Source organism: Schistocerca gregaria, chromosome 5 (genome assembly GCF_023897955.1).
Source record: "Schistocerca gregaria isolate iqSchGreg1 chromosome 5, iqSchGreg1.2, whole genome shotgun sequence".
NCBI classification, from domain to species: Eukaryota; Metazoa; Arthropoda; class Insecta; order Orthoptera; family Acrididae; genus Schistocerca; species Schistocerca gregaria.
This window is the reverse complement of record NC_064924.1, coordinates 659,173,702-659,188,553: the sequence shown is the minus strand read 5'-3', so window position 1 is coordinate 659,188,553 and position 14,852 is coordinate 659,173,702. Positions and strand designations below refer to the sequence as shown.

Sequence of the window (14,852 nt, the reverse complement as noted above, 5' to 3'; positions counted from 1 at the left end):
TGATCTTCTTCATGTGTCATACACATGCTGCTAGGAAATCTCGTACAGGTTCTGAACTACATATAGTGGGTCATTTAAAATTTTAATGACAGTGAATTAGCTTCAAACCATTTATCAATGTCAGTGAAAATTTGATTAGCTGCTGTTTCTAAATTGTACTTGTTTTGCAATTTATTGCAATGTTTGTATCATCTGCAAACAAAACAAACTTAGCATCTGCCAATGTAACTTGCAGGAGGACATTAATGTACACGAGAAAAAGCCATGGACCCAAGATGGAACCTTGAGGGACACCACATGTAATTAATTCCCATCAGATGAAGACTGACTGCTTACTGCACTGGTATTTCGCAACAACACTCTTTGTTTTCTGTTAAGTAAGACTCAAACCATTTTGCAACATTGCAGGTGGACCATAGTATTCTGATTTGATTAATAGAATGCTGTGGTTCACGCAGTCGGAGGCTTTTGACAGGTCACAGAAAATGCCAGTAGCCTCTAATTTATTATTTAATGAATTAAGTACATTATCATTGTAAGTGTATATAGCTTTCTCTGTAGCAGAACTGTTAAAGAAATCCAAACTGGGACTTGGACAATATATTATTTGCAGTCAGTTGCTTAAGGAGACAATTGGCTTGACCATAACATTTTCAGATCTTTTTGAGAAAGCCATCAAAAGTGAAATGGGTCCATGGTTTGATGGTATCTCTTTATATCCCTTCTTGTAAAGAGGCTTAACTTTGGCATACGTTAGCCAGTCTGGAAATGTTCCAGTAATAAGAGATTGATTACACGAGCAACTCACGATAGAACTCAACTCACATGGACACCCTTTGATTATCTTTGTTCATATGTTATCATACCCACTAGAATACTTAGATTTTAAGGATTTTATGATGGGCGCTACTTTTTTGGGAGACGTTTCATTTAAATTTTACTGAAGCTATTTTTAAAGATTGGTCTCGGATATCCCATCGCACTGTTCAGCGAACCTGATAACCCCCAGTTTGTCAGTAACAGAAATGAAGTACATGTTTTAGAGGTTTGCAACAATACATGCACTTGTTAACAAAGTCTCATATATTTTTAGAGCTATCTGAGATTTTAACAAAAAGGCATTTCTCATGTCCATATCAAACTTGATTTTTCTACCAGTAATTAAAATTAAAAATGTTTTTTATTAAAGTATTGTTCCATATTTGTTAATTGACATTTTCATTTGCTAATAAATATGGAATTTAAAAAGTAAAAACAAAGGTACACAGCTATCAAGATTTGAACCGCGAGCCTCAAGTATACAACCTCATTATGGTACTTGCTGAGCTACTGATGAATTTGTTATTAATATACAATTGTTTAATCATAGGCAACACTCAGAAATCTTCATCTCTCCAAAGGCAATTTTGTTTTGAGAATTGTGGTGTACTGCTATAGGAAATCAATGTCTAGGAAATGATCTCCCAGTACTATAAGTATGAAAACACCAAAGAGGTCTCCTTATGAATATTTGTACAGCGTTTTTCAAAGAGTACTTCATTACATATAACTGCATCATCCATAAAAAGTCTGAGATTGCTTTTAAGATTGCTGTCAGGTCATCAACATACGACATGAACAAGAAAATGAAATTACAATGAAATCAGACCTTTAGCTGTTTACAGGCATCAATAAATTTCAATAGGGACAGTTGAAAAATGTATGCCCCGACTGAGACTCGAACCCGGGACATCCTGCTTACATGGCAGACGCTCTATCTGACTGAAGCACCGAGGACACAGAGGATAGTGCGACTGCAGGGACACATCTCTGGCATGCTCCCCATGAGACCCGCACTTTCCAACTTTCTGTCCACACACTAAATTTGTGGTGACCCTGACCACCATACTCATTACTTGTGGCAGTCAATCGACCGATTCCCATAAGAGTTCGGGCAATCTGAGTGCATCCGCACTGAAGAAGATCATTGGCCGGTAAGCCTTATCTGTATGAAGCTGGTATCTGTAAAGATACCATTGGTGATCTTGCAGCTCTCGAAGAATGAAATTACAGTGAAATCAGACCTTTAGCTGTTTACAGGCATTGATAAATATCAGTGGCTCAGTCAGACAGAGCATCTGCCATGTAAGCAGGAGGTCCCGGCTTCGAGTCCCAGTCGGGTCACACATTTTTCAACTGTCCCCATTGATATTTATCGATGCCTGTAAGCAGCTAAAGGTCTGACTTCACTGTAATTTCATTCTTCGAGAGCTGCAAGATCACCAGTGGTATATGTACAGATACCAGCTTCATATATTTATAAATGAACAAGAAAAGTCCCAATACACTTCCCAGGGACACACCTTAAGTAACTTCCTTTTGTGACTCTGCATTGGAGATAACGTACTGCATCTTGCCTACCAAGAGGTTCTCAACCCAGCCACAAATTTTGTTTGCTAGCCTATATTATCATGCACTTGCAGTTGAGTCAAATACATTTTGGAAGTCAAGAAATACTGCATCTATCTAATTTTCCTGCACAAGTATGGAAGAGGTCGTTCTGTTTGAAACGTTTCAGCTTAGAATGTGTTCTAGGATTCTACAACACATGGACGTCAGTGAGACTAGATAGTAGTCTTATTATCCTTCTTATAGACGTTCCTGGCATGCTTTCCTCCAATCACTGGGCACACTTTTTCATTCAAGGGATCTATAGTATATTGTGGTGAAAACGATAAATAACTCGGCTGCAAATTCTGTATAGAATCTGACAGGGATACCATCAGACCATGGAGTCTTGTTTCATTTTAGCTGTTTCTCAATGCCTCTAACAATAATATCTATACCATTCATTTTTGCAGTAACGAATGAAGTAAATTGGAGCTGTACATCTGTATCTTTCTTACAAGTGAAGAAACCTTTGAAAATGGAGTTCAACATTTCAGCATTTTTTCTTATGCTTTGCTGCTCTTAATTTCAGTTCATGGTCATTCCTGAGAATGTATTATTTTAGAGGTCAGGCAAGCACAGGCAAAATTCCACATGATGCATAAAATTGTCCGCACTGCCTGTTAAAATACTTTTAATAAAAAGTCACAACTGGTTTCGCAACTGCTCTGTCACAGTTAAGTTGTTCTGATGTGATGTATTTAATTAATTCTCATAATTATACTTGCCCTTTGTATTGTGATGTTCATTGTTGCCTCAACTGCTTCATGGCCGCTTATACAATTTTATGACATGCACATTTTCAAAAAGGTCAAGTCTATTTATCATCCTTGAATTTCCATTAATGAATAGCTTCCAGAGTATTTGTTGTAAGTAGTTTTCAGAGAATGCATTTATTATGATGTCAAATGATGTCTTTTCATGCACACCATTTATTGCTGTCATCATCTTCAGTCTGAAGATGTTTGATGCAGCTCTCCGTGTTACTCTGTCCTGTGCAAGCATCTTCATTCCTGAATAACTACTTCAACCCTCATCCATTTGAACCTGCTTAATGTACTCTTTGTTTTCCCTCTAATTTTAACCCCCCCCCCCACACACACATCTCTAATTTCTCTTGTATAGTTCTCCAATATTCCTATATATTTCCATCCACCTTTCAGCCTTCCCTTCTATGATTAGTACTGGTTTTCCTTATGAGCTCATGATATTCATGTAGCTGCTTCTCTTTTCTCCAAAGGCCTCTTTGATTTTCCTGTAGGCGGTATCTATCATTCCTGTAGTTATACATGTTTCTATATACTTACATTTGCCCTCTGCCCACTCTTGCCTAGCCATTTTGCACTTCCTGTCTGTGTCATTTTTAGACATTTGTTGTATTCCCTTTCATCTGATTCATTTGCTGCATTTTTATGTTCTCTCCCTTCATCAGTTAAATTCAACATATGTGATACCCAAGGATTTCTACTAGGCCTAGTCTTCCTACCTATTTGATTCTCTGCTGCATTCATTATTCCATCTCTCAATGCTACATATTCATCTTCTGCTGTATGCCTTTCCCTTGTTTCTGTCAGTCATTGCCTAATGCTCTCTCTGAAAATCTCATCAACCTCCAATCCTTCCAAATTGTGCAGGTCCCATGCCTCATTTTTTTTGCCTTTTTGCAAATTCTTCAATTTTAATCTACAGTTCACAGCAAATAAATTAAGGCCAAAGTCAACATCTGTCCCTGGAAATGTCTTGCAGTTTAAAATCTGTTACTGAAATCTCTGTCTTATCACTATATAATCAATCTGAAACCTTCCATTGTCCCAAGGTCTTTTACACATATACAGCCTTCTTTAAGAATCCTTAAACCAAATGTTATGGATGATTGAATTACGCTTTGTGCCAAATTCTGCAAGGCGGGTTCTTATTTCATTCCTTTCCCCCAGTACGTATTCACCTACTATTTTTCTTTCTCTTTCTTTTCCTACAACTGAATTCCACTCATTCATCACAATTAACTTTTCCTCTCCTTTTCCTGTCTGATGAACTGGTTTCTTTTATCTCATCATAGATTCTTTCAGTCCCTTCATCATCTTCAGAGCCAACATTTGCAAAGCCAGTTTGCATATGAACTTGGACTGCCAGTGGACTTACTGCATTGGTAGCATCAGTTTCTGTCAGATCACTGAAGTTAAGCACTGCCAGGCTAGGCTAGCATTTGCGTGGATGACCATCTGGGTCTGCTGACTGCTGTTGGCAAGCAGAGTGCACTCATCCTTGTGAGGCCAATTGAGGATCTACTTGATCGAGAAGTAACGCCTCCAGTCATGAAAACTGACAGTGGCCCGAAGAGCAGAGTGCTGACCACAAGCCCCTCCGTATCTGCACCCAGTGAGTGACGCCTCCTCGTACAGAGTTCAGCTTAAAATCTTAAACATGGCTGAGAAATAACTACTGTGTAATTTAGAATAGATTGAAAAATCAGCCAGCCAGTTGCAAATAGAGGTTAATTATCCCTTGACCATGGTTTCAATACTTGTAAAAATATCTTCTTAAGAAGTATTGGCCCTAAAAATTAATAGACCTACATGAGTTACAAGTACTGAAAAGGCTTCTGTCCCTCTTCAAGAACATGTTTGTCTTGCCTCTTCACAGATACTCCTCCATTGTTGTTGTATCTGCAGTAAGGCTGTCTGTATTGCTGAGGCACACAAGCCATCTCACCTTGGCAATGTCTGTGCTTCATGGAGCAGACACCACCACTTAAAAAACTGTAATTGTCCCGGTTGATTATTGCATGGTTAAAGTGTCCTTCAAAGATAGTATGAACTAGCGGGCTGATGTCTTCTCTAAAGTTTTCAGTTACATCTGGTAGATGATCCTGGTATTTCATAGAAGAGTCCAGTTTAAGTTGCCCACCATTGGTAGTGAGTCTTAACCATTCCATTCCATTTCTGTCTTGATGGATTTGAATTTCACATCTGCTGCAACAAATACACCACATCCATTTCACATTAGCGTATCCTTTTGATACAGACATTTGTACCCAAAAGGACCTCAAGGCTATCAGTTGTATCCAACAGTTCCACAATTGTAGGAAGTCACAACCTAGCTTGTTGTAGACCGTTCGAAGAATCTAGTTCAAAACTTACACTTTACTCAGGACCAGGGAACCACAATCAGTTCTGGAGGCAGAGTTGTAGATTGTGAACGTAATTGAAATTTCATGAGCAGTTCTGGTCTCCTCATCCTTCTGTGCCAGTTGCTGGAATGAGCCGAGTATGAATTTGGAGCCCGGGCAACAGGTATCATTCATCCCAACATGCACCACAGTATACAGCTGCTTGCACCCTATTTCCACAGTGTCTGCTGGAGCAGCCTCTTCAGCATATTGAATGTGACCCCCAAGCATACACGTTGAGTACACAAGATGATCCTTATTATCCCCTGCTGAAATTGTTCTGAGAAGGACCATTATCCATTGTTTCCTCAAATTACCAGCAGTTAACTGCCTCCTTCTCTTTAGTACTTGCTTCTGTGTGTGAGAGAACAGAGAGGTTTCCTGACAGGTGAAGTGTGTCACACTGCCTCAGTTTCAATGGGAGATGGCACCTCAAATTTGTTGGTTAGGGGAATAGGCATTCTACACTGTGTTCCCCCTGGTCTCTGACTCCTCTGTACAGTGACACTAAACTTACAACTGACATACCATTCATAATTAAGTCAGTCGGGTCTAGTGGCTAGTGTTGCTGCCTCTGGATCATGGGGTACCAGGTTCAATTCCTGGTCGGGTTGGGGATTTTCTCTGCCTGGGGACTGGGTGTTTGTGTTGTCATCATCATCATCATCATCATTCGTAAAAATGGCTAGATTGGACTGTGTAAAAATTGGGGCTTTGTAAGGATGCTGATGGCCGCACAGTTGAGCACTTGACAAACCAATCATCATCATGATAATCAAGCCGGTGAGTCATGATAGGTCCTGTATTTTCTGGAGTGGAGATAATATTTATGGAAGAGGATAGTATTTGATGTACCTTTATTACCTCAAATGCAATCACTCAGAAAAAATTTGGAGAAGGAATTATTTTTCAGGGAGAAGAAATAGAAGCTTGAGGCATACCGTAGACACTGAAAGTAGTAGATGAGTTTTGCTATTTGAGCAGCAAAATAACTGAGGATTGATGAAGTAGAGATGATATAAAAAGTAGACTGACAATGGCAAGAAAAGAAGAGAGATTTGTTAACATTGGATATAAATTTAAGTGTAAGGAAGTATTTTCTGAAGATATTTATCTGTAGTGTAGTCTTGGGTGGAGATGAAACACGGATGATAAGCAGTTCAGAAAAGAAGAGAAAAGAAGCTTTTAAAATGTGGTGCTACAGAAGAATACTGAAGATTAGGTGCATAAATCACATAACTGATGAGGAGGTACTGTCTATAATTGAGGAGAAAAGAAATTTGTGGTATCAGGCGATAAGTCACATTGAGACATCAAGAGATTATCAGTTTAGTGTTGGAGGGAACAGTATTATGTGTGTGTGTGTCTGTGTCTGTGTTTGTGTGTGGGGGAGGGGGGGGGGGGAGGAGGGGCAGGTGTTAAAAATGTAGGAGGAGACACAAGAGTGAATACAGTAAGCAGTTTTCAATGGATGTAGGTTGCAGTAGTTACTTGGATATGAGGAAGCTTGCACAGGAGAGAGTACTGTGGAGAGCTGCATCAAACCATTCTGTCAACTGAAGACCAAAGCATCATATCTCTCAGTAACACACCCATTCACAGCAATTTCCAGTCACTTGTAAGCAGTCAAAGTATTATCCCACTTACAAACAGTAACTAACTTGAAACTTCCTGGCAGATTAAAACTGTGTGCCCGACAGAGTTCGAGTCTCGGTCGAGCACACAGTTTCAATCTGCCAGGAAGTTTCATATCAGCGCACACTCCGCTGCAGAGTGAAAATTTCATTCTAGCAACTAACTTGTCGCGTGCCCAAGAACAACATTCCTAGTGGGATTGCATTGTGGCTGCTGCAGTGTTTATTAGAACAATAACAAAGAACTTTGAACTATGGTAACTGATTCTTATTAATTTCAGGATTTGTTTCACTATAGGGTTTTCAAGTTCTTCTTAAGAACTGAAGCGATTAACACTTTGATATTATATTTTGTCAAGAGGAAAAACATGAGTTAAAAGGCATGAAGCTACTTTGAAAATTTTAATTTTTAACTGTTGTTTTGTTGGAGCTATGCTCACTAGTGAATTTCCCCAACAAACTCAGAAGTTGAGATATTAGTGCTAAATGTAGAGAATATACACTGCTATTGAAGGGGAAAAAATAAATGGACACAATGTAAGAGATACTAATATGCCACAGCATTTGTTTTTGTTACAACTATATTTATGTTACAGTTGTTGACTTTCCAAAACTTCCTTAAGAGACTGGTTAACAAACTGAAAAAGATGGAAACTTGCTCTCATTATGTAATTGCCTATACTGCTTTAAAAGGTAAATGATATTCCAAGCCAAATGTTGCTGCAAACTAAAATTTATAGAGTGCCAACTGTACTCAGCTCCAGTTTAAGGCCCGAGTAACAAAAGTGGCCACTTGGAGTGCCAAGCTGAGAGGAGTGCCAGTAGCAAAACTTGTGTAGAGTGTGTGTTTCACTTAAGGCGAGGGGGAGGGGGCAGATGGTAAAAGTGCAGTTACAACTGATGACATAGTACAAATTGTGTTTTTTGCGGTACTCAGTCTTCGAAAACACACAACATATCATAATACATCCACATATTTGGGTACAATTAGTGAAGGATAATGGGAAAATGACACAAACAGCATGTTTAGTTTGTGTGGATAATGTTAGAATCTAGATTTTCCAAGAGAAAATTTTTTTTACACACATTGCCCCACTTCTATACAATAGAAATTAGGAACTCAGCTTGTATATGTACATAAATGTGTAAAATGCTGAGATTTTATACTTAGCAGGTTTTGTGATATCTTCTACATCAGTGTCCCAAACATGAACACTTTATCATCTGTTTGGTAAAACTATAGAGCTCAACAAAGCACTGATTTCACCTGAGGTGGCTAACAATGTTTGTAGCCTGTTACCTCATTCAGCTGCACAGTGAACAAGGAACCTACTAACATTGACAAATACCTGCATACCATCTTTCACCGTCATCCAAAATGAAGAATCCTGTACTGCATACATTAACCAAAATTTCACATGGGATCAGCAACATATGACATTTGAAGACAGAATTTCTGTAATTGCAATCTAATATGAGAACTAATAGCTATTGATAACATGACATGTTGCAGCATAATGGTAGCACAGAACAAAACCAGAAGACTGAATAAAATCATGTTGTCCTCCTGCCATGTACACTCCTGGAAATGGAAAAAAGAACACATTGACACCGGTGTGTCAGACCCACCATACTTGCTCCGGACACTGGGAGAGGGCTGTACAGGCAGTGATCACACGCACGGCACAGCAGACACACCAGGAACCGCGGTGTTGGCCGTCGAATGGCACTAGCTGCGCGGCATTTGTGCACCGCCGCCGTCAGTGTCAGCCAGTTTGCCGTGGCATACGGAGCTCCATCGCAGTCTTTAACACTGGTAGCATGCCGCGACAGCGTGGACGTGAACCGTATGTGCAGTTGACGGACTTTGAGCGAGGGCGTATAGTGAGCATGCGGGAGGCCGGGTGGACGTACCGCCGAATTGCTCAACACATGGGGCGTGAGGTCTCCACAGTACATCGATGTTGTCGCCAGTGGTCGGCGGAAGGTGCACGTGCCCGTCGACCTGGGACCGGACCGCAGCGACGCACGGATGCACGCCAAGACCGTAGGATCCTACGCAGTGTTGTAGGGGACCGCACCGCCACTTCCCAGCAAATTAGGGACACTGTTGCTCCTGGGGTATCGGCGAGGACCATTCGCAACCATCTCCATGAAGCTGGGCTACGGTACCGCACACCGTTAGGCCGTCTTCCGCTCACGCCTCAACATCGTGCAGCCCGCCTCCAGTGGTGTCGTGACAGGCGTGAATGGAGGGACGAATGGAGACGTGTCGTCTTCAGCGATGGGAGTCGCTTCTGCCTTGGTGCCAATGATGGTCGTATGCGTGTTTGGCGCCGTGCAGGTGAGCGCCACAATCAGGACTGCATACGGCCGAGGCACACACGGCCAACACCCGGCATCATGGTGTGGGGAGCGATCTCCTACACTGGCCGTACACCTCTGGTGATCGTCGAGGGGACACTGAATGGTGCACCGTACATCCAAACCGTCATCGAACCCATCGTTCTACCATTCCTAGACCGGCAAGGGAACTTGCTGTTCCAACAGGACAATGCACGTCCGCATGTATCCCGTGCCACCCAACGTGCTCTAGAAGGTGTAAGTCAACTACCCTGGCCAGCAAGTTCTCCGGATCTGTCCCCCATTGAGCATGTTTGGGACTGGATGAAGCGTCGTCTCACGCGGTCTACACATCCAGCACCAACGCTGGTCCAACTGAGGCGCCAGGTGGAAATGGCATGGCAAGCCATTCCACAGGACACATCCAGCATCTCTACGATCGTCTCCATGGGAGAATAGCAGCCTGCATTGCTGCGAAAGGTGGATATACACTGTACTAGTGCCGACATTGTGCATGCTCTGTTGGCTGTGTCTATGTGCCTGTGGTTCTGTCAGTGTGATCATGTGATGTATCTGACCCCAGGAATGTGTCAATAAAGTTTCCCCTTCCTGGGACAATGAATTCACGGTGTTCTTATTTCAATTTCCAGGAGTGTATATACAGGGCGTCAGCCAAACATGGGGAAAGCGCTCCACTTAGTGGATTTCAAGGCATTCTGCTGAAACAGAAACAAAATCAGAGATGCGCTATATTCTACAAAGGACCCTGTTGACGAGCTGTACATGTTTGGAAGCTATGAAATGAATTGCACGTGTGGAATAGTTTATATTGATGTTACAGCCATGTTAGCACATACCTAACGGAACACGTCCCGTACTGCAGTGGTGGTCCATCATAGCAAGTGCAGCACCACTAAACAGTTGCAGGAAATTGTATACTTGCTAGGCAGCCATGTACTGTGGAGAGAAAGACAAAAGACGCAATTTACATTGTGAAACAGTCTGCCAATGCAGATCGCGACAACAGATGGGGGCTTCCATAATCTTGGCTCTTGGCAGTAGCTGGCCTACAGCTGACAGAGCTTACGAGGCGGTCCAGTTAAGAATGTCAGTAAACATTGTGGTCGAATGAATGTAACACATTGAATGTTGTATTGGCTGCTGTGAGCAAAGTACGACTCACTGCACTGGCTTACTCACATTTTGTGATACCAGCCAGTAGAAATTAATACAAAATATATTAATAAAGTATATCAGTCCCCACGCCTATTATCCAGTCAAAATTTGAATTTAATTACTTACTTGACAAACTGACTCTAGGAGCAGGTTGAAATTATACTTTATATTGTCTGAATGTGGCACAGAACAAGTAGTAACTAGATCATGCTGGTGAAAGCCATTGGTATAAATGATAGTTTATGAAAGACTTTGATGTAATAAAATTTTATTGGAAAAAAGTTGTGTAGGCTTGTTTTATTTATTAATTGCCTTACAAACAGAAATATTTAGTGGAATCCACTGCAGTCTTTGGTACAGCATGCTTGTGAGAACCACACTTCGATAGTATTTAATAATAATAATAATAATAATAATAATAATATTTAAAAGACTGCTGTTTTGATCAAGGAGTGAAAATGAAACCTAAACAAATTGATAGATTTCTTTCCTCTTTCCAGTTTTGTCAAGGCAAGGGAAACAACATTACTCTGTCAACTGCATTGCTCTCTTGTATTTGAAATATTGTTCTTGATGTGCTTTTCAAAAATTGTGAGTGAATGAATTTTCTTGGTACAATCAATTTTTCAGTCTTATCAGCTGCTTAATAAGTGGAAAGGTAATGTGATGTGTTGCGAGTCTTGGATGATGATATTTGTGTTTCCTGGCGCTACCCATATACAGTTAAAAAATTTCTCTGATCGTTACCATGAAGCAACTGCCATATGATTATTCCAAAATACTGATGACAAATAATCTTTGTTATCTGTCTGTTCATGAAATTGTCATAACTGTGGGAGTAGATTTTTTTAGGTTATCAATCTTCTCACTGGTTTGATGCTGTCTGCCATGAATACCTCACCTCTGCCAACCTCTTCATCTCAGAGTAGCACTTGCAACCTGTGTCCTCAATTATTCCCTGATGTCTTAACAGATGTACCATTCTGTTCCGTCTCCTTGTCAGTGTCCCCCTATCCTCTCTGATTCTGTTCAGAACCACCTCATTCCATACCTTATCAGTCCACCAAATTTTCAACATTTGTCTCTAGCACCACATCTCAAATGGTTTGATTCTCTTCTGTTCCGGTTTTCGCCCACAGTCAATGTTTCACTACCATACAATTAGTTTTGCGACCCAAACATACATTCTCAGAAATTTCTTCCTCAAATTAAGACCTATGTTTGAGACCAGTAGGCTTCTCTTGGCGAGGAATGACCTTTTTGCCAGTGCTAGCCTGACTTAAATTTCTTGCTTGCTAACTGGAATGGTTATTTTACTTCCTAGGTAGAGACCTTCCTCTACTTTGTGACCTCAATTCTGATGCTAAGTTTCTCGCTGTTCTCATTTCTGCTACTTCTCATTACTTTTGGCTTTCTTAGATTTACTCTCACTCCATATTCTGCACTCATTAGACTGTTCTTTCCATTCAGCACATCCTATAATTCTTCTTCACTTTCACTCAGGATAGCAATGTCATCAATGAATCATATCATCGATATCCTTTCACCTTAAATTTTAATTCCAATCCTGAATCTTTCTTCCATCATTGCTTCTTCGATGTACAGGTTGAAAAGTAGGTGCGAAAGACTATATCCCTGTCTTACATCCTTTTGAATTCGAGCACTCCCTTCTTGGTCTTTTGCTCTTATTATTCCCTCTTGGTTCTTTTACATATTGTATATTACCCATCTCTCCCTATAGCTTATCCCTATTTTTCTCAAAATTTTGAACATCTTGCACCATTTTACATTGTTGAACACTTTTTCTGGTCAACAAATCCTATGAACATGTTTTGGTTTTTCTTGGGCTTGCTTCCCTTACCAACCTCAATGTCTGAATTGCATCTCTGGTGCCGTTACATTTCCTGTAGCCAAACTGATTGTCATCTAGTGCATACCAATTGTCTTTTCCATTCTCTTGTATATTATTGTTGTCAGCAACTTGGATGCATGAGCTGTTAAGCTGATTGTGCAAAATTCTCACACTTGTCAGCCCTTGTAGTCTTTGGAATTGTGTGGATAATATTTTTCCCAAAGTCAGATGGTATGTCGCCAGACATACACACCAACGTGAATAGCCATTTTCTAACCACTTCCTTCAATGATTTTATAAATTTTCTCCAAAGCTCTCATAAATTATTATTCGAATACTGGATCCCCTATCTCTTCTAAATCAACTCCTCTTTCTTCTTCTGTCATGTCAGACATAACTTCCCCCTCATAGAGGCCTTCGGTGTACTCTGTCCATCCATCCGCTCTCTTCTTTGCTTTTAACAGTGGAATTTTCATTGTACTCTTAATGGTACCGCCCTTGCTTTTAATTTCACTGAAGGTTGTCTTGATTTTTCTGTATGCTGAGTCAGTCCTTCAGACAACCATTTCTTTTTCGATTTCTTCACACTTCTCTTGCAGCCATTTTGTATTAGCTTCCCTGCACTCCCTATTTATTTCTCTCCTCAGTGTCTTGTATTTCTATATTTCCCTGAACGTTTTTGTACATCCTTCTTTCATCGATTAACTGAAGTATTTCTTCTGTTACCCATGGTTTCTTCACAGTTACCTTCTGTGTACCTATGTTTTTCTTTCCAACTCATGTAAGTGCCCTTTTTAGAACGTTTCTCTTCTACTGTACTGCCTACTGAGATATTCGTTATTTCTGTATCTATAGCGTTAGAGAACTTAAACTGTATCTCTTCATTGCTTAGTATTCCTTATTGCACTTTTTTGCTTATTGATTCTTCCTGACTAGTCTCTTAAACTTCAGCCTACTCTTTATCACTGCTGCATTATGGTCTGAGTCTACATCTGCTCATGGGTATGTCTTACATTCCAGTATCTGATTTTGGAATCTCTGTCTGACCATGATGTAATGTAACAGGAATCTTCCTGTATCACCCAGTATACCTCCTCCTCCTGTGATTCCTTAACAAGATATTTGCTATTACTAGTTGAAATTTATTACGGATCTCAATTAGTCTTTCTCCACTCTCATTCCTTGTTCCAAGCCCATATTCTACTGTAACCTTTTCTTCTACTCCTCTGTGTGTGTGTGTGTGTGTGTGTGTGTGTGTGTGTGTGGTTTGAGGTTTTCGGGCGCTAAACAGCGTGGTCATCAGTGCCCAACTTCTACTCCTTTCCCTACATCTGCATTCCAGTTCCCTACATCTGCATTCCAGGTATCCATGACTATTAGTTTTCTTCTCCTCTTACGTTCTGTGTTACTCTTTATCTTCATATAATTTCTCTGTCTCTTCATCCTCAGCTTGCGGCGTTGGCATGTATACTTGAGTTATCATTGTCAGTGTTGGTTTGCTGTCATTTCTGATAAGAACAACTCTATCACTGAGTTTTTCGCAGTAACACACTCTTTGCCCTACCTTTCTATTCATAACAAATCCTATTCCTGTTATACTATTTTCTGCTGCTGTTGATATTATCCTATACTTAAATCCTTGTCTTTTGTCCATTTCACTTTACTGACCCTACTATATCTAGATTGAGTCTTTGCATTTCCCTTTTCAGATTTTCTAGCTTCATTACCATGTTCAAGATTCTGACATTCCACGCCCTGATTTGTAGAACATTACCCTTTCGATGGTTATTCAATGTTCTTCTCATGGTCATCTCCCCTTTGGCACTCCCATCCCAGAACTCCGAATGAGGGACTATTCCAGAATCTTTTTGCCAATGGAGAGATCATCGTGACATTTTTTTCAGTTATGGGCTACAAGTCTTGTGGATGCATGTTACATATCTTTAATGCCATGGTTTCCACTGCCTTCTGCATCCTCATATTGTTAATCATTTGCTGATTCTTCCACCTTTAGGGGCAGTTCCCCACCCCAAGGACAATATCACCCCCATTCGTGCCACAGTATGCCATTCATGCTAAAATGACACTACTAAAAATAGAACAGGAAACTGACACTGATTCCACACAATAGAATTAAAGCATATAAATGCGTGTCTGATATTTTTCATAGTTCATGTATTGTCTGTTGTGGAATGGTTCAGTAAGAAATAAGTGAATATGTTTATAATGGATTGCAGAATTATCATGTGCA

At 40.4% G+C, this 14,852-nt stretch overlaps 1 protein-coding gene across 3 annotated transcripts in view; it reads left to right on the top strand.

Moving 5' to 3' along the window:
* LOC126273187 (optineurin) overlaps window positions 1–14,852 on the top strand; it is a 158,633-nt gene that overhangs the window by 29,267 nt on the left and 114,514 nt on the right. For 2 of the 3 annotated variants that reach the window (XM_049976706.1, XM_049976705.1), the window contains exon 2: window positions 236–343. The exons of the other annotated variant lie outside the window; for it this stretch is intronic. In XM_049976706.1, coding sequence (XP_049832663.1) covers window positions 318–343 — 26 coding nt within the window. In that variant the 5' untranslated portion in view covers window positions 236–317. The remainder of the gene's footprint in view (window positions 1–235; window positions 344–14,852) is intronic. 3 annotated transcript variants of the gene reach the window in all.